This window comes from Hyaena hyaena, unplaced genomic scaffold, assembly GCF_003009895.1.
Source record: "Hyaena hyaena isolate Hyena2069 unplaced genomic scaffold, ASM300989v1 scaffold_72, whole genome shotgun sequence".
NCBI classification, from domain to species: Eukaryota; Metazoa; Chordata; class Mammalia; order Carnivora; family Hyaenidae; genus Hyaena; species Hyaena hyaena.
Window position 1 is genome coordinate 3,490,569 of NW_024080703.1, and position 23,528 is coordinate 3,514,096.

The 23,528-nt window shown below is 39.4% G+C and overlaps 1 protein-coding gene across 7 annotated transcripts in view; it reads right to left on the reverse strand.

The window, feature by feature from the left end:
* Positions 1-23,528, reverse strand: part of MLLT10 (MLLT10 histone lysine methyltransferase DOT1L cofactor) — a 229,503-nt gene that overhangs the window by 187,107 nt on the left and 18,868 nt on the right. For all 7 annotated transcript variants that reach the window (XM_039233039.1, XM_039233038.1, XM_039233044.1 and 4 more), the window contains exon 4: positions 2,856-2,910. In XM_039233039.1, the coding sequence (XP_039088970.1) occupies positions 2,856-2,910 (55 nt within the window). The remainder of the gene's footprint in view (positions 1-2,855; positions 2,911-23,528) is intronic.

Here is a 23,528-nt window from a genome sequence, read left to right on the forward strand (position 1 = left end):
TTTTTTTTTAAATAAAAGAATAGTAAGTAACATCACGTCTTACCTGACCCCCTCAATAATACACTTCACATCTTTGTCAGTGACGACTGGGAAAGCCTTACAGTCATTCACAGGGAGTCCCATCAACATTTGCCCAGAGTGTATGCTCACTGGGTAAAATGGCAAACTGAATTCTCTCTAGAATTTATTTATTTATTTGCCTATATCTCCCTCCTATCCTCCAGGCTATACAATTGATTTCGAGTATGTTAAACGCACTCATAACTCAGGTCCACTATTCTTTTTTATAGCTGGTGTAGTGTCATATCCTTCCAATGCATTCACCACAGTGCCATCAGAGTGATCTCTCTAGAACAGAAATCTCCTGTTATTCCTCGGCTTCAGTGCCTCCCCACAGAATCAAGTTGTGTACAGAAAAAGTGGGGGGTAGGGAGAGGGAAGCAAAGGAAGCAGAAAGGAAGGACAGGAGCAAGGGAGAGGGGACAGGATGACGACTTTGTGTATATTATCAGTTTCACCTCTCAGAAGGCCGGCCATTCAAACCTCACAGTCTACTTCCCAATCATTTCCAATTCTTTGATATACTTGTATCTTTATCATTTGCTTCTCCTTCTGCCTCTAATACCCCAACCCCGCTTTTCACTTACTAACCTACGTTAAGCTTGTTAAGTATTTACTTACCTTTAAAAACTGAAAACTATATACAGTAGCTGAGACTGAGAAAGTTAAAAGCTGCACTGGGAAATTCCTCATCCTAACTGCCAGAAAAAGAAAACCTAAACTAAAACTTGTAACATATTTTCCACCAGGGGGATTAGGGGCATTAGGTATTACAGAAGTTATTATCAGTACTGTACCATCAGGTACACTGTGCGTTTTTGTCAACTATTCTAGAAATATAATTAGCATTTCTATAGGAAAATGCATTCCAGGTTCCAAAATAATTTACAAATCAATTTTGGAACACAATTTAGTCAAAATCTTTTAAATACACATCAAATTTAGACTCTAACAAAGATGGCATTTCCAATCAGTGAAGAAAAGATGGACTGTTTCATAATGGTGATGGGACAAATGGAAGCATTTTAGTATCTAGGAAAAAATAAAGTTGGATCCATACCTCACATTGTATTACCTGGATACATTCCAAATGTATCAAAGATTAAACTGTAAAAAAAAAAGAAACCATAAAAATACTAGAGGAAAATGTGAAAGAATTATTTTACTAACTTTGGCGTACAGAAGGCCTTTCTAACTAATGGTTCAAAATACAAAAGCCATGAAAGGCAAGATTAACAAATTCACCTAAATAAAAGTCAGAAGCTTCTGCTTGGTCAAGAGCCCAACAAGACTGAACAACTGGGGAAACCTAGTCCGAGTCATATCACAAAAGCCTAACAAATGAGGGAGTCCTATGAAAGCTCCAACAAATCAAAAGGAAAATGATCAGCAACCAAAGAGAAAAAACATATTAACAGACCACAAAGAGAAAAATAACAAATTGCTTTTAAAAATGTTAAGATGCTCAGCTTTACTCAAAATAAGAGAAATGCAAAATAACTGCTCTGAGATACCAATTTTCACCTACTGGATTCCAAAAGTTATGGAGAACAAGGTTTTCATTCATTGCTGCTGGAAACATAAATTGGTACAATCACTAGGGAGAATAATTTGGGAATATCTATCAAATTAGCTGCAAAATCCCTTTGACCCAACAGTTCCACCCCTGGGAATTAATAATCCTACAGATATAAATGCATATAAGCAAAATGATATGTATACAAGCATTAGTCATAAAAGCAGAAGATCAGAAAGTCTATAAAAGAAAGCTTTATACCATTAATAGATAATTTGTTCAGTGAAAAAATTAAGAGACTTAAAAATCAGGAGAAAATATTTGTTAATTCATATTTATTTCTATCTGCAAAAGTAAAAAACCTAGAAGAATATGCAAAGAAGTAATAACAGCAATTATATCAATAGCAGGAAAGTTGCTGAGAAATTAGGCAGACGGTGAACAGGAATAGGAGAAAGGGTTTCTAACATTTTAAAAATTTTGTGCAATGTGACTTTATAACACAGTCTAACCATTAAGTTTGTATGCAAATAAATTTATGTAGAGCTAGACAAAAACATTTTCCTTTTCCATTTCATTTACTAACATCATTACTCTATCCAAAAATGCTTTAGAAGTGGCTGCCCAAAATGGAAGCGTAAGCAGCTATAACCTCTACTTTTATGAGTTTCTTCATCAGTCACTTTTCACAGTATGCACAGTTTAATACATTCACGTCTACATATTTAAGAATGGCACTGAGCTATAAAGAAACACAGATTTCTCACAGGAAAATAACTAAGAATGGAGATATAAATGAGAAATACACAAGGGTCCTCAGGAAAGCACACCAAACTTGAAAGACAGGAAGTCAGTATTTCTTTATATTCAAGCAACAAAATTCCTCAGGGTATTAAAATTAAGAATTCACCAGAAATAATCATCTATCTAGCAATACACAAAAGAGAGGAGAAAAAAGACTCTAAAACACTAGAGTTTAGCTCTAGCAACAAAAAAACTGGCTTATTTTTCCAAAACTAATTTCTAATATAAAAAACTGAACCCATTTTAAAAAAATGAAGATTTTAATTAGATGTGGACCATTCTGCACAAAAAAAGTGCTTAAAAGTTTGCCTACAAAGTAGGGGAAAAAAATCCATAAATTACATCCACTACTATTATTATAACTATTTGAGTGGTAAACATTTCATTTGATATTATAACAAGAACAGCCAGATATTTTTAAATACCCCCCACTCTACTTATCAATAAAAAATTTTTCAAAAATCTCTGTACTTACCCCCATTATCTGTTCTTTTTAAAGCTCCATCCTTATGAGGACACAGTTCACATCTCTATGTAAAAGAAAAAAAAGAAAAAACAAAGATTTTTCAGACTACCAAACTACAACATCTTCCCTATAACTTCAGAACTATTAAAAACATGGGACTACTTACCACAAAGGGATTTCAAAACATTCCTCGCAAAGTAATTCTCCTCTAGGTGTGATCTTCCACAGAACACCTTATATTTATACACACACACACACGTGTGTACATAAATATATTTTTTAAGTAATTTCTACACCCAGCGTGGGATGTGAACTCACAACCCACATATCAAGAGTCGCATGCTCTGACTGAACCAGCCAGTAGCCCCATCAGATAACGACTTTACAAAAGTATGACTCAACTTTTACATTCCTGCCATGATTTTTGTAACATTAATAAATACAAAGAGGGTGCTGGAGCACACTTTTTAACATCTGCCTCTACCCCTTTGCTTTCTGTGTAGCCTTAGCTAGTATTATTATAGTCAGTTAGGTTTGGTTTCTCCTAAAATAAAGAGCCAAAGTCAAAAACTTAGAATTTTTATTTAAATGAGAAGGCATGATCTCACACATGCTAACTTTCTGGAAAGAAGAAACCGCTCTAATTATTCTACTTACTCTTATCACTCACACACAATGATACTCAGAAGTGGTTATGGATCCCTACCATCCCCACAATTTAAATAACCAGAAATAGGGACTCCTGGGTGGCTCAGTCAGTTGAGCGTCCGACTTCAGCTCAGGTCATGGTTTCATGGTTAGTGGGTTCAAGCCCCACGTCGGGCTCTGTGCTGACAGCCAGCTCAGAGCCTGGAGCCTGTTTCAGATTCTGTATCTCCCTCTCTCTCTCTGACCATCTCCTGCTCACACTGTCTCTCTCTCTCTCAGAAATAAATGAAAACATTAAAGAAACATTTTTAATAAAAAAACCATAAATAAACACAGAGCTAATACAATCATTTATTTTCACTACTACTAAGAGAACAGATATAATTATAAAAATGAGAAACAGAGTAAGTTTCAGTGGCACTGTCTTACTATGAACAATATGTGCCGAAGGTCACATTTGAGTGTTTATTATTTGTACCCTACATTGCTGCTAATCAAAGAGGTTTTGCAGTATATAATATACTAAAATAAACAAATTTACAAAGGAAAATAAGAGAAAGAAAGACAAAAAGCACCCCTTAGTATTTTTAATTAAAGAAAAGTAGATGCAACAAATATGGAAAAACATTTCAGGCGCCTAGGTAGTTCAGTTGGTTAAGCATCCAACTTCAGCTCAGGTCACAATCTCTCGGTTCAGGAGTTTAAGCCCTGCATCGGATTCTGTGCTGACAGCTCAGAGCCTGGAGCCTACTTTGGATTCTGTGTGTCCCTCTCTCTCTGCCTCTCCACTGCTCACTCTCGCTCTCTCTCTCAAAAATAAACATTTGGGGAAAAAAACAGAAAATATTTAGTCTCACTTATACCAAAGAAATATAAAACTATAAAAATTATGAAATAATATGCATTTTAACCACTAACTTAATAAAGCTTTCCTTTTTTTATATCTTATTTTATTTTAATTTTTTTATCTTTTTTTTAAGTTTATTTGACAGACAGAGACAGCATGAGTGGGGGAGGGGCAGAGAGAGACACACAGAATCCCAAAGCAGGAGCTCAGAGCCTGACGCGGGGATTGAACCCACAGACTGCAGGATCATGAACTGAGCCGAAGTCAGACACCCAACCAACTGAACCACCCAGGCGCCCCACTATTTTTTTTTTTAATATTTATTTCTTATCTTTGAGAGAGAGAGACAGAGTGTGAGTGGGGGAGGGGTAGAGAGAGAGGGAGACAGAGAATCAGAAGCAGGTGCCAGGCTCTAGCTGTCAGCACAAAGCCTAATGTGGGGCCTGAACTCACGAACCATGAGATCACGACCTGAGCTGAAGTCGCATGCTTAACAGACTTTAAAAAAATTCTTTAATATTTATTTATTATTTTTGAGAGAGTTTTTAATCTTATTTTTAGGTTTATTTTTATTTATTTTGCGAGCAAGAAGGGGAGAGGGAGAGAGAGAGGGACACAGAATCCCAAGCAGACTTCTCACTATCAGCAAGGACTGAGGCTTGAACTCACAAACGTGAGATCATGACCTGAGTTGAAATGAAGATCTGGGAGCATGTGACTGATTCAGGTGCTCCCCCTTTTTTTAAGTTTGGTTTTTTTTCTTAGTAACCTCTACACCCAACATGAGGCTTGAACTCAAAACCCCCAAATCAAGAGTCAAGTATTCTCCCAAGAGAGCCAGCCAGGCACCCCTAGCAGAGTTTTTTTTTTTAAAAGATAATTCCTAGGGGCACCTGGGTGGCTTAGTCGGTTAAGTGTCCGACTTTCGCTTGGGTCATGATCTAGCGATTCGTGGGTTCAAGGCCCGCGTAGGGCTCTGTGCTGACTGTCAGCTCAGAGCCTGGAGCCTGTTTCGGTCTGTGACTCCCTCTCTCTCTGACCCTCCCCTGCTCACGCTGTCTCTCTCTCTCCTAGAAATAAATAAAACATTAAAAAAATAAAAAATGAAGAGAGTATAAGTCAGCTGTAAGATAACTTCAAATGGCCAAATATACTTGAATTTGGAGCCACTAACGAGGACATAATGCAGGTGGAAAAAAAAAACAGGAAAAATGTCAACAACTTGCCATTGTTTAATGATATTATTAACACATAGAACAAAAGCACTCTTTAAAAACCAAGCAAGAGAAACATACAGAAATTAAACTGTGTGTCAACTATATCGAAAGAAAGATTACATCATGGAGTATCAAAATAAAGTAAAAATGGTTATATTAATATCACTCAAAACAGATTTAAAAATGAATATTATCAAAAAAAGATTTTTTCACAGGATAGTGGGTTTAACAAAGGTGAAGTCTACCAAATATTTAAAGAAAAGTTAGTATCTTTTCTTCTCAAACTATTACCAAAAAAAAAAGAAAAGAAAAAGAGGAAGGAAGGCATCCATGCTTCCATGGCTCTGTGCTTACTGCCAGCTTGGAGCCTGGAGCCTGTTTCGGATTCTGTGTCTCCCTATCTCTCTGACCCTCCCTGTTCACACTGTCTCTTTCTCTCTCTCAGAAATAAATAAAACATTAAAACTTTAAAAAAAAAAAAAAAAGATGTCAACATGGAAATATTTGTAATTTTAACATCGGACAGATGTTATAATTATCTTATTATTATTAAGAAAGACAGCATGAGTAGGGGTGAGTCAAAGAGAAGAGGGGGACAGAGGATCTGAAGCAGGCTCTGAGCTGGCATCAGTGAACCTGATGTGGGGCTCAAATTCACCAACCATGAGATCATGACCTGGGTCGAAGTTGGATATTCAACCAACTGAGCCACTAAGGCACCCCAGATTATAGCACCTTCTGATGAAGATTTTTAAAAAATTATTTTTGAGAGAGAGAGACAAAGTGCGAGCAGGGGAAGAGCAGAAAGAGAGAGAAAGACACAGAATCCGAAGCAGGCTCCAGACAGAGCTGTCAGCACAGAACCCAATGTGCTGCTTGAACCCATGAACCATGAGACCATGACCTGAGACAAAGTCGGACATTCAACCAACTGAGCCACCTGGGTGCCCACTGATGAAAAGTTAAAACACCCATAATAAAAATTACTCAATGAGGAGTGCCTGGCTGGTGCAGTCAGTAGAGCATGCAACTCTTGATCTCAGGATTATAAATTCAAGCCCCACACTGGGTACAGAGATTACTTAAATCTTTTTTATTTTAAATAATTCCAGGGACACCTGGGCGGTTCAGTCAGTTAAACATCTGGCTCTTAATCTCAGCTGGCTCTTAATCTCAGCTGGGGTCATGATCTCACAATTCTTGGGCTAAGCCCTGCACCAGGCTCTGCACTGACAATGCAGAGCCTGCATGGGATTCTCTCTCCCGCTCTCTCTGCCCCTTCCTTGCTTGCTCTCTCTCTCTCTCCAATATATAAACTTAAAAATTTTTTTAAATAATAAAGTATTCCAGATACAAACACAGAAATGAAATCTAGAAAGGTGCAGCAAAAATCTAAACTATAAAGAACCAAGTGGAAATTCTTAGAACTGAGAAGTACAATAAACAAAATAAAGAGCTCAATACATGACTTCAATAGCAGAATCAAGGAAAAAGACTAAAAGAATCCATGAACTAGAGATATAACAATTAAAATTATTCAATATAAGTAACAGATTGTGAAGAAGAAACAAAAGCGAACAGACCCTCAAGGATCTTTGGGTCTATAACACAAAATCTTAACATTTATGTCATCAGTCTCAAGAAGAAAAGGAAATAGAAAAGGGACTGAAAAAGTACTCAATTGGGGCACCTGGGTGTCTCAGTTGGTTGAGCGTCGGACTTTGGCTCAGGTCATGGTCACAGTTTGTGGGTTCGAGGCCACAAACTCTTTGCTGACAACTCAGAGCCTGGAGCCTGCTTTGCATTGTGTCTCCCTCTCTCTCTCTGCCCCTTCCCCACTTATGCTCTCCCTCTCTCTTTCTCTCAAAAATAAACACTAAAAATTTTTTTTGATCAGTTAATGAAAAAGAAAGAAACCACAAAGGCAAGAAAATGACACAATAATGAAAGACAGAAGTTGTGAAGAAAATGAAAATACAACATACTAAAATTTATGAGACATTGCTAAACCAGTGATAAGAGGGAAACTTATAACCATGCACAGAAAAGTCAGAGTCTCAAATCAATAATTGAAACCTCTACCTCAAGAAACTAAAAAAAGAACAAAATAAACCCAAAGCAAGCAGAAAGCAGGTAAAAATCAATGAAATTTAAAATAGAAAAAAAAAAGAAAAATCAACAAAACAAGTAAGGAGCTACTTCTCTGAAAAGATCAATAAAATGGATAAATATCTAGCAACACTGACCAAGAAAAGGAAAGAAGACAAATCACCAGTACCAGAAGTGTACCAGGGATATCACACAAACCCTGCAGACATCCAAAAGATCATCAGGGAATACCGTCAACTTCACAGGCATAACTAACAGCTTAGATTAGATGGATCCCTTCCTTGAAAAACACAAACAACTCTAACTCACCAATTATGAAACTGGTAATGTGAATAACCCTGTAACTATTTTTAAAGTTTACTTTTTTTCTTTCTTTTTTCCGTTAGTAATCTCTACACCCAACTTGAATTCATGACCGCAAAATCAAGAGTCATATGTTTTTCCAACTGAGCTAGCCAGGAGCTCCTAGCCCCAAAACTATTTTTAAATTTTTTAATTTGTACCTTAAAACCTACCAAAACAGAGGGGCGCCTGGGTGGCTCAGTTGCCTAAGCATCCAACTTCGGCTCAGGTCATGATCTCGCAGTTTGTGAGTTCAAACCACAAGTCAGGCTCAGTGCTGACCACTCAGAGCCTGGAGCCTGCTTTGAATTCTGTGTCTCCCTCTCTCTCTGCCCCTCCCCCACTCACACTCCGTCTCTCTCTCTCTCTCTCTCTCTCTCTCTCAAGAAATAAACAAACATTTAAAAAAAATTTTTTTTTAACTACCAAAAAAGAAACATGAACGTCTGGATAGTTTCAGTGGACAACTGTACCAACCATCTAAAGAATTAATACCGATTCTATACATCTCTTCCAGAAAACAGAAAAAGCAGCATTTTTCCCAACACATTCTACGAAGCTAGTGTTACTCCAACACCAAAATCATGGAGTATGAAAAGAGAAAACTAGAGACCATTATCTCTCATGACTAGAGATACAAAAATCCTTAACAAAATATAAATAGAATCCTATAACACATAAAGAGAGGTACCATATCAAACAGGGCTTATTCCACTTGTTATACATTCAAAATCAATGAACAGGGGCGCCTGGGTGGCTCAGTTAGTTAAGGGACCAACTTCGGCTCAGGTCATGATCTCACGGCTTGTAGGTTCGAGCCCCATGTCAGGCTCTATGCGGACAGTTAGTTCAGAGCCTGGAGCCTGTTTCAGATTCTGTGTCTCCCTCTCTGACCCTCCCTGCTCACACTGTCTCTCTCTTTCTCTCAGAAATAAAACATTAAAAAAAAAAGGAGATTTAAAAAAAAAATCAATGAACATAATCCACCATATTAACAGGCTAAAAAAAATTTAAAAAAAAAAAAAGTACGTCTATTAATGCCAGAAAAAGTACCGGACAGAATTCAGCACCCATTCATGACTTTTTTAAATAAATAAGAAAAATAGAAATACAATGCAGGTACACTTCCTCAACTTCATATAGATATCTACAAAAAACCCTACAGTAGTTTTCATCATCTACAAAAAGCCTATTTAGTGGTTTGCATCATGGAGTGAATGCTTTCTCTAGAGGTCTTAAATCTTAAATCCAAACCATGCTGAAATTTCTAGCCAGAACAATCAGGCAAGCATTAAAGGCATACAAATTGAGAAGGAAGAAATAGGGGCACCTGGGTGGCTCAGTCAGTTGAGTGTCTGGCTTTGGCTCAGGTCATGATCTCACGGTTCATGGGTTCCAGTCCTGAGTCAGACTCTGTGCTGACAGCTCAGACCCTGGAGCCTATCTCTGGATTCTGTGTCTCCCTCTCTCTCTTGCCCTCCCCTGCTCACACTGTCTCTCTCTCTCTCTCAAAATTACATAAAACATTTAAAAAAAATTTAAGGAAGAAATTAAAATAACCCTAACTGCAGATGACACAATTACCTACATAGAAAATCCCAAGGAATCTATAATAAAACTCCTATAATTCATAAATGAATTCAGCAAGTTTGCAAGATCTAAGATAAATATAAAAATCAGGGGCACGGGGAGCCTGGGTGGCTCAGTCGGTTGGGCAGCCAACATCGGCTCAGGTCATGATCTCACAGTTTCTGGGTTTGAGCCCCGCGTGAGGCTCTGTGCTAACAGCCAGCTCAGAGCCTGGAGCCTGTTTCAGATTCTGTGTCTCCCTCTCTCTGACCCTCCCCTTCTCATGCTGTCCCTGTTTCTCAGAAATAAATAAAACGTTGAATGAATGAATGAATGAATGAATGAATGAATAAAAATAAATCAGGGTCGCTTGGGTGGCTCAGTTGGTTAAGTGTCCAACTTCAGCTCAGGTCATGATCTCACAGTTCGTGGGCTCCAGCCCCATGTCAGGCTCTGTGCTGAATGCTTGCTCAGAGCCTGGAGCCTGCTTTGGATTCTGTGTCTCCTTCTCTCTCTGCCCCTCCCCCACTCATGCTGTCTCTCTCTGTCTCTCAAAAATAAATAAATGTAAAACAAATATTCTCTTAAATATATAAAAATGAATTGTTCCTCCCATGTACTACTAATAAATACCATGATACCAAAATTAAACATTCAATACTATTTTCAATTGCTTCCCAAAAAATTAAATACTTAGGGATAAATCCACAAAACATGTATAGGACTTGTAGGCTGAAAACTACATAAAAGTGCCAAAAGAGGGGTGCCTATGTGGCTCAGTCAGTTAAGTGTCTGACTTCAGCTTAGGTCATGATCTTGCAGACCATGAGTTCAAGCCCTATATCAGGCTCTGTGCTGACAGCTCAGAGCCTGGAGCCTGCTTCAGATTCTGTGTCTCCCTCTCTCTCTGCGCCTCCCCAGCTCGCATGCTCTCGCATGCACTCTCTCTCTCAAAAATACACAAACATTGGGGGGCGGGCCTGCTTTGGGTTCTGTGTCTCCCTCTCACTGCCCCTCTCTGTCTCGGGCTCTGTCTCTCTCGCTCTCTCTCAAAAATAAATAAAACCTAAAAAAAATTAATTATTCTACTTCAACAAAAGGACAAATGACCCAATTACAAAATGAGCAAAAAAATTAAATAGGCATTTCTCAAAAGATTTACAAATGGCCAAAAAGCACATTTTGAAAAGACGCCCAGCATCACTATAGGAAGATACAAATCAAAACCACAAGAAGATACCGCTTCACACCATTAATATGGCTTTAATTTCAAAACAAATAAAACCGAAAATAGAGAGAGCCGGAGAGGATTTGGAGAAACTAGAACTCTCACACACTGTTGATAGAAATGTAAAATAGTACAGGGTCTGGGAAAAACATTTCGGTGCTTCCTCAGAAAGCTGAACACTTGGGGCGCCTGGGTGGCTTAGTCGGTTAAGCGACCGACTTTCGCTTAGGTCATGATCTTGCGGTTCGTGGGTTCGAGCCCCGTGTCGGGCTCTGTGCTGACTGCCAGCTCAGAGCCTGGAGCCTGTTTCAGTCTGTGACTCCCTCTCTCTCTGACCCTCCCCTGCTCACGCTGTCTCTCTCTCTCTCTCTCTCCTAGAAATAAATAAAACATTAAAAAAAAATTAAAAATTAAAAAAAAAAAAAAAGAAAGCTGAACACAGAGTGCCTCGGTGGCCCAGTCGGTTAAGTGTCTGAGTCTTGATTCTGGCTCAGGTCACGATCTCACCTTTTGTGAGTTCAAGCCTCACACTGGGCTCTGCATTGATAGTGCAGAGCCTGCTTGGAATTCTCTCGTGCTCTCTCGCTCGCTCGCCCGCGCTCTCTCTCTGCCCTTATCATGCATGCCCTGTCTCTCAAAATAAAGAACCTTATTATGAAAGAGTCGAACATAGAATTATCATAATATCCAACAATTTCACCCCAATATATAACAGGAAAAAAAAAAGGACTCACCAGTGTTCAACAGCAGCATTATTCACAACAGTCAAAAAGTAACAACAACCCAAATATCCATCGATAGATAAATGCATAAACAAAATGTAGTACATACATACAATTAAATACTACTCAGCCATAAAAAGAAAGTCAATTCTGGGGATGCATGGGTGGCTCAGTTGGTTAAGCCTCTGACTCTTGATTTCAGCTCAGATCATGACCTCACCATTCCTGAGACTGAGTTGGGCTCTGCGCTGTTAGCAGAGCCTGCTTGTGATTCTCTCTCCTCCTCTCTTTCTGCCCCTCCCCACTCACACACACATTCTCTCTCTCTCTCTCTCAAAATAAATATACTTTAAAAAAAAGTAAATTCTGGGAGTGTTTGGATGGCTCAGTCAGTTAAGCTGTTAAGCATCAGACTTTGGCTCAGGGCATGATCTCAGTTTGTCAGTTCAGGCCCTGCTTCGTGCTCTGTGCTGACAGCTCAGAGCCTGGAGCCTGCATCAGATTCTGTGTCTCCTTTCTCTGTCTCTCTGCCCTCCACCACTAGCATTCTGTCTCTCTCAAAAATAAGTATTAAAAAAATCTTTTTGATAAAAAATAAAATGAAAAAAATTTTTTAAAGAATAAAATAAGGGCGTCTGAGTGGCTCAGTCAGTTGAGTGTCCAACTTCAGCTCAGGTCATGATCTCACAGTTCGAGGGTTTGAGCCCCGTGTCAGGCTCTGTGCTGAATGCTTGCTCAGAGACTGGAGACTGTTTCGGATTCTGTGTCTCCCTCTCTCTCTGCCCCTCCCCAACTCATGCTCTATCTCACTCTGTCTCTCAAAAAGATATAAATGTAAAAAAAATTTTTAATTAAATAAATAATAAAATAGATTAACTACTAACATAGAGAAAGCCATATCCAAGTCACAAGTGAGAAAATCCATATGGCCTATAAATACACAGAAAGGTACTCACCATCGTTAGTAATAAGAAAACTGCAATTAAAAATCACAGCGAGATACTACCATACAAATACCAAAATGACTAAGAGGAAGACTGACATACTTCACATTTGTTGAGGATGTGGACAAAGCGAAGAAACCATTCACTTGTAGGAAAATAAACTGAAACACCACTTCTGAAAATGAACTGGCCTTCCTGACAATCTCACACCTCCACTTCTAAGTATATACCTTGGAGCAGTGTTTCTTTTCTTTTCTTTTTTTTTTTAAGTTCATTTATTTTGAGAGAGAAAGAGTGTGAATGAAAGTGAGAGAGGGGCAGAGAGAGGGGAGGGAGAGAAACCCCAAGCACCTCCAAGGGACCAGCACAGAGCCCCACAGGGGGCTCTAACCTATGAACCCTGAGATCATGACAGGAGCCAAAATCAAGAGCTGGACACTTAGCTTAATAGACTGAACCACGCAGACACCCCCTGGAGCAGAGTTTCTAAAACTCTTCTGACCGTGAACCACTCTAAGAAATAGGTTCTATATTGCAACCCCATATACAAATACTAGATACTGAAAACACACTGTCAACTTTTTTTTGTTCATTGCTCCCTACCAACCTGATGTTACAGCCCCTTCTGGAGCATGCCAAGCCGTCTGAGGAGCAAGCTAGAGAAATTCCTGCATGTATACAAAAACACTCGTAATAGGTGTTCATAGTACAAAACAGACAGATAAAAATCTCTGTCAACAGCAGAATGTAATTTCACAACCTGAAATATTATACAACAATAAGAATAAATCAACTATAGCTTCATACACCAAACAGATTAATCTCAAAAACATACTGTGAATCAAAAAAAAAAACAACCAAAAAACATTTAGGGGCGCCTGGGTGACTTAGTCAGTTAAGCATCTGACTTCAGTTTTGGTCATGATCTCACGGTTTGAGTTCAAGCCCCGCGTTGGGCTCTGTGTTGACATCTCAGAGCCTGGAGGCTGCTTCAGATTCTGTGTCCCCCGCCCCTCACTCTCTGACCCTCTCCCACTTGTGCGCTCTCTCAAATAAACTTAAAAAAAATAATTAATGTATAATTCTATTCACAGAAAGTTCAAAACTGTCACAACTTATACTGTGTAGAAATTAAACTGAAGAAAAGAACAATTAATACAAAACTCAGTAAAGTGCTTCCTTCAGGCGAAGTAGAAAATCTGATCAGACGAGGGCAAACAGAGGTCAAAGGTATGGGCAATGCTCTGCTTATTAAGCTTGGTTGACAAGTATGTAGATATTCATTTTATCATTTCATCTTAATTGTCCATCTACTGGTTACAATTAAGAGTTAAGAAAACCCTACACACTCGCACACGTGCGCACGCGCGCGCGCGCGCACACACACACACACACACACACACGAGTTAATTAAAATGTATAAGGTTGGTCCATAAAAATTAAAAGTATGTTTGGATGAGTAAATTCTTAATCCTCTTATATCCTATAATATATGGCTATTTGTTCAAATGACAAAAGAAAAATACTCTGACAGATGCTATCACATATATCAAAGACAACCAGAGGATGGGGTATGTTCCAGAGAGAAAACTCAACACTTCCTAAAACAAACAAAAAAAAAAAATCAGTTACCAAAAGCCGTCAAGCAGCCATAAATATTAATGTGTTGACAAAGAAGTGACTATTAAAAAAACTTCTGGAGGGGCACCTGGGTGGCTCAGTCGGTTAAGTGTCCGACTTCGGCTCAGGTCATGATCTCATGGTTCATGGGTTCGAGCCCCGCGTTGGGCTCTGTGCTGACAGCTAGCTCAGACCCTGAAGCCTGCTTCAGACTCTGTCTCCCTCTCTCTGACCCTCCCCTACTCACACTGTCTCTGTCTCTCAGAAATAAATAAAACATCAAAAAAAAATTTTTTTTAACTGGAAAGTCTAAGTAAAGCAAAATTTTCATAAACAGTGATTCAGCTCATTTAAATTTCTCCTTCCTAATTTTAAAGACAAAGAAAGTTAAGTAGGAACAAGATGTTAAAATGTACACATATAAAGAGTAAAAACCTCAGGAAAAACTCCAACCATGAAGGAATAGTGTCTTTTGCTTTTTTTTTTAAGATTTTTTTTAACTTTTTTTTTTTTAGTGTTTATTCTTCAGAGATAGAGACAGAGCACGAGCAGGGGAGGGGCAGAGACACAGGGAGATACAGAATCCCAAGCAGGCTCCAGGCTCTGAGCTGTCAGCACAGAGCCGGATGCAGGGCTTGAACCCCTGAACCTTGAGATCATGACCTGAGCTGAAGTCCGACGCTTAACCGATTGAGCCGCCCAAGCAACCCTTAAAGATTTTATTTTCAAGTAATCTCTATACCTAACGAGGAGCTCAACCCGTGAGCCCTGAGATCAAGAGCCGCATGCTCAGGGTGCCTGGGTGGCTCAGTCAGTTGGGCGTCTGACTTCAGCACAGGTCATGATCTCACAGTTCGTGGGTTTGAGCCCCGCGTCGGGCTCTGTGCTGACAGCTGGCTTGGAGCCTGGAGCCTGTCTTCGGATTCTGTGTCTCCCTCTCTCTCTGACCCTCCCCCATTCATGCTGTCTCTCTCTCTCTCTCCCAAAAATAAATAAAACAAATAAAACATATTAAAAAACTTAACAAAAAAAAAAAAAAGAGCCGCATGCTCTAGCAACTAGCAACTCTAGCAACTGAGCCAGGCAAGCACCCAGGAAAAGCGTCCTTATAACTGATAACACGCAGCTGACCCTTAAACAACATGGAGATGATGGGTGCCAACTTCCATGCAGTCAGAAATCCACACACAACTTCTGAATCCCCAAGAACTTTACTAATTGTCTACTGTTGACCAAAAGCTTTACCACAATAGCCAACATATATTTTATGTTACATATATTAAATACTGTCTTATTGTCTGACACCATATCGTCTTACAATGAAGAGAAAAGACGAGAGGCCTGGGGAGCTCAGTCGGTGGAGCAATGGACTCTTGATTTTGGCTCATGTCCTACTCTCCCTGTCATGAGACTGAGCCCCATGTTGGGATCTGTGCGGAGGATAGAACCCATTTGGGATTTTCTCTCCCTGTCTCTCTGCCTGTCCCCTGCTTGCACACACATTCTTTGTCTCAATATAAGTAAGTCAACATTTTTTAAAGAGAGAGAAAAGAAATATTAAGAAAAGCGTAAGAAAATTAAAATACATTTACACTACTGTATTTACCAAAAATATCCAAGTATAAATAAACTCCGTTCAAACCCAAGGGTCAACTATATTTCCTAATCTCACCACATTGATACTCTTTCATTTTTCTCGTTTTAAAATAACATCAAAATGAAGATATTCGCATATACATGCGTATTAACACTTCTGGTTACTTGCTTCAACTATAATCTGTAATACAGCGTAACACTTAAGAGCATCATCTCAAGGGCCACCTGTGTGGCTCATTCAGTTGAGCATCCAACTTCGGCTCAGATCATGGTCTCGCGGTTCATGAGTTTCATGAGTTCGAGCCCTGCACTGATTGGGCTCTGTGCTGTCAGCGCAGAGCCCACTTCAGATCCTCTGTCCCCTTCTCTCTGCCCCTCCCTGGCTTGCACTCTCTCTCTCACTGCCTCAAAAATAAATAAACATTAAAAAAAAAAATTAAAGGGGCGCCTGGGTGGCTTAATCGGTTAAGCGTCCGACTTCAACTCAGGTCATGATCTCACAGTTCGTGGGTTCGATCCCCGCATCAGGCTCTGTGCTGACAGCCAGCTCAGAGCCTGGAGCCTGTTTCAGATTCTTTGTCTCCCCCTCTCTCTGACCCTCCCCCGTTCACGCTGTCTGTCTCTCTCTCTCTCTCAGAAATAAATAAAAACATTTAAATAATAAAACAAAAACAAAACAAAAAAGAGCATCATCTCTGGAGTGCCCAGGGTTCAAAGCCTGGCTCACCCAATGAACAAATTACTAAACCTCTCTATGCCTCAAGTTGTCTCATCATTTAAAAACAAGACATAAAAATAGTACCTATTTAACCGTCCTGTTGAAAGTAAAATTATATATTCCTTTATATAAAGCACCTCGCAGTACATGGCACATAAACAGCTTCTTGCATTCCTGCAGATCAGGAAACTGAGGCTCAGAATATAAAGTCACCCAGTCACGTATCTAGTCCCCTGGACTCCAAGCCCATGATCTTAACTATTATTAGATCATTAACTATCATTAGATCATGATCATTACTATCACACTACCTCAATGTCTCTGGGTCAAGATTATGGTTGTTTTTTTCCTCAAAAATGAGCATGCCTACACTTAGTAAGCAAAATCCCAGAGCAAATTTTCTTAAGATAGAAAAGCACCCAGAGAACACAAACGCACTGGTGGCACCTGAGAAGAGCATGCAGAAAGTACTCTTTTGGAGTTGTGTGTCTGCTCATAGCTATATAGAAGACACAGTAGAGAATGCTAAGAAGAGAGGTAGGGACAATACAGATGTAAAAAAACTTTGTGTCTTGTTAGGGCGGCTGTAATTTCTACTTGGCTCTACAGCAATACCATAACTTTCTCTTTTTTTGGTAAGTTTATTTATTTATTTAAGTAATCTCTACACCCAATGGTGGAGCTCGAACTCATGACCCCTGAGATCAAGAGTTGCATGCTCTTCTGACTAAGCCAACCAGATGCCCCATAGCACCATAACTTTCTGACCCCACCACATAACTACAGATGTACTTTGGTTATTTTTTTTTTCTTTTCAGTTAATTTATTTAGAGAGATAGAAAGAGAACCTCAAGCAGGCTCTGCACTGCTAGCATGGAGTCTGACATGGAGCTCGATCCCACAACCCTGGGACCATGACCTGAGCCAAAATCAAAAATCAGACACTCAAACAAATGAGCCATCCAGGCGTCCGGACTTTTTTGTTTTTCTTTTTTAAAGTAAACTCTGCCCAACGTGGGGCTCAATCTCACAACGCTGAGATTAAGAACTGCATGTTCTGCCCGCTGGTCCGGCTAGGCACCCCTAGGCTTTTATCACTGTTGGGGACAAGGGTGTTGAGGAAGGGGATTTACCCAGCCATCCTCCATGCGTAAATTAAATGTGTCAGGACTTCCTGCCCAGTCAGTAGAGCATGCAAATTGGGGTCATGATCTCAAGCCCCACACGGGGCAAAGAAATGACTTCAAAAAAAAAAAGGGTCAGTGGGGCGCCTGGGTGGTTCAGATGGTTGAGCGTCAGGCTCCAGCTCAGGTCATGCATGGTTTGTGAGTTCAAGCCCCATATCGGGCTCCGTGCTGACAGCTCAGAGCCTGGAGCCTGTGTCAGATCCTGTGTCTCCCTCTCTCTGTACTGCCCCTACCTGCACTCTGTCTCCCTCTCTCCAAAATAAACAAACATTACATTTTTAAAAAGGAAGGAAGGAAGGCAGGCAGGCAGGCAAACAGACTATAGGAAACTGGGAAAGGACAATCACATATGCATTATAGGAGATCATCTTGAAACAGATAGACTCTACTAAAAAGAAAAAAAGCAAAAAGAGAGAAGTTAACTACAAGTATATATAACATGCTACATTTTGTAGAAAGGAAATAAAAACAAGAGTCTATATATGTAAAGCATATACTTACATAAACTAAAAAAATAAATTAAAAAATAGTAATAATGGGAAGTTGGAAAGCAAACCGAGGCATATAAGAGGTTTAGGAAGAAAATTTTTCACTGTTTTATCTTCCTCCCCCCAAGATTTTATTTTTAAGTAATCTCTACATCCAACATGGGGCTTGAACTCACAACACCAAGATCAAGAATCACCTGCTTCATGGACTGACCCAGCCAAGTGTGCCCACTGTTTATCTTTTTGTATTTTTGAACCATGTCAACATATCACCTTACCAGAAACTAAGTTAAGTCAAGCAATAATCTAGATGAAAAAATTAGACCTTAAATGATGCCAAAGACTATAGAGGTAATGAAATCAACTTTAAGATGCCTAGGACACCTAAATACAGATATCCAGAGGTAACTGCACACATGGATCTGAAAGCTAGAAAAAAAAATTATTCTGGTGATATCAATACTTAGATCCCCAAGCATACATCGTAATTTTTCACTGAGTTAAGATAATCAAGTAAACCAGCCAGAAAAACAATCCTGTAACTTAAATTTTAAAGAAGGAAGCAATACCAAACAGGAAACCAAAAGGCAATGTTTAAAGAGGGAAGAGAAGAAAGCAGCTTCCCAAGTCATGAGTAAAGAGAGTTGCAATGGAGTGATCAGTTTTTGCAATGACATTACTGATCACAGAGCAACTGAGTGATCCCAGTTTTAAATGCTGAAAAGTGGATCAACAAAATGAAAACTGGAAAAATGCTGTATTTGCCCATTTGAAGTTAATAGCAAAATCAACACTGGTAGGCTTAAGAGCCAAATGTAAGAGTAGCAAAGGTGAAGGAACAGAAGTTTGTGATATCTTACCCACATAATTTTTTACACCCAAATTTTTTTTCAGAAAAGGATCCGAGGCAGTGTACAAATAAACAAACTGTATTATAACAACAAAAAATAGAAATATGAACATTGAAAGCCAGTATGAAGGACATCCCCCTGATTCAGGGAAACTGCTCTTACCCCTGACTCCAACTATGTAGTTCTAGTGAGGGTTGCCATTCATAGTACCCTCCCCACTCCAGCCACAGGGATGGTGGGCACATGATCCAAGACAGGCCAATCAGAGTCCTTCCCAGGATTCTTCAAGAGAGCCCCTTCTTCTGGCAGAAGGGGCTGGGAAGATGAGAGCCAAGAGCTGCCAGCAGTCATGGTTCCAGCCTCATGAAGTAGAGAGTCTGTAGTATGAGAGAATGAAATCAACACGCAGAGAAACAGAGATAAGAGGTGAAGTCCTAACCCCACAGGAGGAGAAGGAAGAAACAAATATACTAATAATCAGATTAATATAACTGATGTAACTAAAGACCAGATTTGGTTCTGGGCTACCTGGTAGCCAGAACAAAAAGAAAAACAGAATGTGTATCACAGAGCTATCAAAAAGGAGGAAATATATCAAATCCTCAAGGGAGTCAATTTTCCTGACGCTAAATTATTAAGAGTTTCATGTACACCAACTTTTATATAAGGGTTACTTAAAAGACAAAATGGACAAGTGTCCATGATGAGAGTCATACAGCAAATATAGGTTTCATACACAATTGCTTAAAATGACAACAAAGTTATATCTCAATCATTATGTACAACTAAAAGGCTAGACTAACTAGACAGGTGAAGCAGAGATACCGACTACAGCTTTATTCTTCCAAGAAGCTTTCTAGTGAAGGAGAATAGATAAAAAATGAAAAGTGAAAAATGTACAGGGAAAGTAGAATCTATGGGAAGAATCAAAAATGTCTGTAAGGGGTAGGGGGGGTCAAGTAAAAAGGGCAGACTAAAACATAAAACAAGACCCTGGAAGAAATGGGAAAAGACCACATCCACGAGCCCAGGTAGTTAATTCCACTCTCCTTCCTAGAACTTCAGTAAGTGAGATAAAAGGACATGAAATCACAAATAGAAAAAGACCATAGGAGAAGACAACAGCTATAAAATTTTGGAAGCTAGAAAGGAGACAAGCAGTAAATGACCTAACAAATCAGAAAAGGTTGCTGCAATAAGATAAGCCCAAAGGCAATGTATCTTGGACTACATAGCACCAGAAACCGGAGGAACTTTAGGGGGTAGGGAGTCACACGTGCACACTGGTGATGTATGTACCCAAAAAGAATGGGCTCAGGTGAAGCTAAAAAGGAGAGACGGGAAATCAACTGAAAAGCAACCAAACTCCGCTCTAATCTACTTCTCAACTAACCCCATCCTTGAAAACTGCAGAAAGGGTAAATGAGGAAATCTGGATTTGAGGATACCAAATACAGCTGAGGAAAGGGGTATGATCCTGAAAAAGAGGATTAACTGAAAATTTAACTGTAAATAGGAAATTCCAGCAAACCTCTGGCTCAAAGAATACTGGTAACCACGTGTGTCAATCCCAAACTGATGACTGAAAGACTTCCCTCTCAATAAACTAATCAGCTGGTGGCCTCCTAATAAAAGAATCCAGTTAGATCACCTATAATGAAGGCAATCAGCAACAATCCCTGCCCCCACACATACAGCTTCCAATCAAATCATCAAGAGCTTGTCTTAAATTCAAATAGGTGCTTAAGAGTCACTACACTTTTTTTTAAGGAATTCTTTTATTTTTTTTTTACTGCCTCTTGGCCTTTTGGCTAAGAGCAAGTGTAGGAATTCTTTTATTTATTTATTATTTATTTATTTTGGAGAGATAGTGTGCACACAAGTGGGGGAGGGGCAGTGGAAGAGGAAGACAGATCTTAGGCAGGATCCAGGATCTATCTCACAACCTTGAGATCACAGCCTAAATCAAGAGTCAGCGGTTTAACCAACTGAGCCACCCAGGGTCCCCTAACAGTCACATTTTTAAGCAACGTCTCTAACAAGACAGGCCTGAAAAATAATATAAAGGAATTCTGAGGAAAAGAGTCCCAGGAAAAGAAAACTTCAGAAAACTGAAATAAAACAAAAACCTTCTAGTTAATACCTCCACAAGGTAAAAGAAATATAGCACTCAAAAGATATTCCATATTCATGGAACGGAAGAACCAATATTGTTAAAATATCCATACTACCAAAGCAGGCTATAATCGCTATCAAAATGGCAACATTTTTCAAAGAACTAGAATAAAATTAAAATTTGGGTGGTAAACCACTTAAAAGACTCTGAATAGCCAAAGAAATCTTGAGAGAGAAGACCAAAGCTGGAGGTATCACAATCCCAGATTTCAAGATATACTACACTACTGTAATAATCAAAACAGTACGGAAAGGCACAAAAACAGACACCTAGATTAGTAGAACAGCTCAAAAATATCCCCATATTTAAATGGTCAAGTTATCTACAACAAAGAAGGCAAGATTTATACAATGGAGAAAAGAGAGTCTCTTCAACAAATGGTGCTGGAAAAACTGGACGGCTACATGCAAAAGAACAAAACTGGACCCTTATTTAGTCACGAACAAAATAAACTCAAAATGGATTAAAGACCTAAAATGGATATGAGACCTGAAACCAGAAAACTCATAAAAGAAAACACAGACAGTAATATCTTTGACATCAGCCATAGAAACATTTGGGACTACATCAAAGTAAAACACTTTTGCACAGCAAATGAAACGTCAACAAAATGAAAACGCAACTCACGAAATGGAAAAAAATATTTGCAAATGATGTATCTGATAAGGGATTATTAGCCAAAATCTATAAATAGGAGTACCTGGCTGGCTCAGTCAATAGAGCATGTGACTCTTAATCTCAGAGCCATTACTCTGAGGTCCATGTTGGGTGTGGAAGATACTGAAAAATTAAAAAATAAAAAGTAAAAAAATAATAAATTTTAAAAAAAAAAGGGGCACCTGGGTGGTTCAGTTGGTTGAGTGTCCGACTTTGGCTCAGGTAATGATCTCATGGTTTGTGAGTTCGAGCCCCGCGTCAGGCTCTGTGCTCACAGCTCAGAGCCCAGAACCTGCTTCAGATTCTGTGTCTCCCTCTCTCTCTGCCCCTCCCCTATCAATGCTGTTTCTCTCTGTCTCAAAAATGAATATAAAAAATTTTTTAATTAAAAAAAAAACAAAACTTAACACCAAAAAAATCCAATTAAAAAATGAACAGAGAGGGGGGCACCTGGGTGGCTCAGTCGGTTAATCATCCAACTTCGGCCCACGTCATGATCTCGCGGTACATGGGTTCGAACCCTGCGGTGGGCTCTGTGCTGACACTCAAGAGCCTGGAGCCTGTTTCAGATTCTATGTCTCCCCCTCTCTCTGCCCTTCCCCCACTCGTGCTCTGTCTGTCTCTGTCTCAAAAGTAAATAAACTATAAAAAAAAATTTTAGGGGCGCCTGGGTGGCTCAGTTGGTTAAGCGTCCAACTTCAGCTCAGGTCATGATCTCATGGTTCGTGGGTTCAAGCCCCACATCAGGTTCTGTGCAGGCAGCTCAGAGCCTGGAACCTGTTTCAGATTCTAGGTCTCCCCCTTTCTCTGCCCCTCGCCCACTCATGCTCTCTCTGTTTCAAAAATAAATAAAAACTATAAAAAATTTTTTTTAATTAAAAAAAAAATGAACAGACGTTGAGGCCCCTGGCTGGCTCAGTTGGTGGAGCGTGTGACTCTTGATCTCAGGGTCATGAGTTCGAGCCCCACGCTGGGTACAGACAGTACTTAAAAATTATTTTTTAAAATGGACAGAGGACCTAAAATAGACATTTTTCCAAACAAGACATATAGATTGGCCAACAAACACAATAAAAGATGCTCAACGTTACTCATCATCAAGGAAATGTAAATTAAAACCACAATAAGAGATCACTTTATACCAAGCAGAATGGCTTATATCAAAAACACAAGAAATAACAAGTGTTGGCCAGGATATGGAGTAAAGGGAACCCTCGTGCACTGTTGGTGGGAGTGTAAACTGGTGCAGCCACCATGGAAAACAGAATGCAGGATTCTTCAAAAATTAAAAATAGATAACCATATGACCTAGTAATTCCACTACTAACAATTCAACCAAAGAAAATGAAAACACTAATCCAAAAAAATATACGCATCTTTATGTTTATTGCAGCATTTTTTACAAGAGCCAAGATAACAAAAGCAACTTGGGGCACCTGGGTGGCTCAGTCGGTTAAGCATCCGACTTCAGCTCAGGTCATGATCTCACGGTTCACGGGTTCGAGCCCCACATCAGGCTCTGTGCTGACAGCTAGCTCAGAGCCTGAAGCCTCTTTCAGATTCTGTATCTCCCTCTCCTATCTGACCCTCCCCTGCTCAAGCTGTCTCTCTCTCTCGGAAATAGATATAACATTAAAATTTTTTTTAAAAAAAGATAACAAAAGCAACTCACGTGTCCATGGATAAATAAATAAAGAATACATGCGCACACACACACAGGCACATACACAATGAGTATTATTATTCAGCCATAAAAAAAAGAA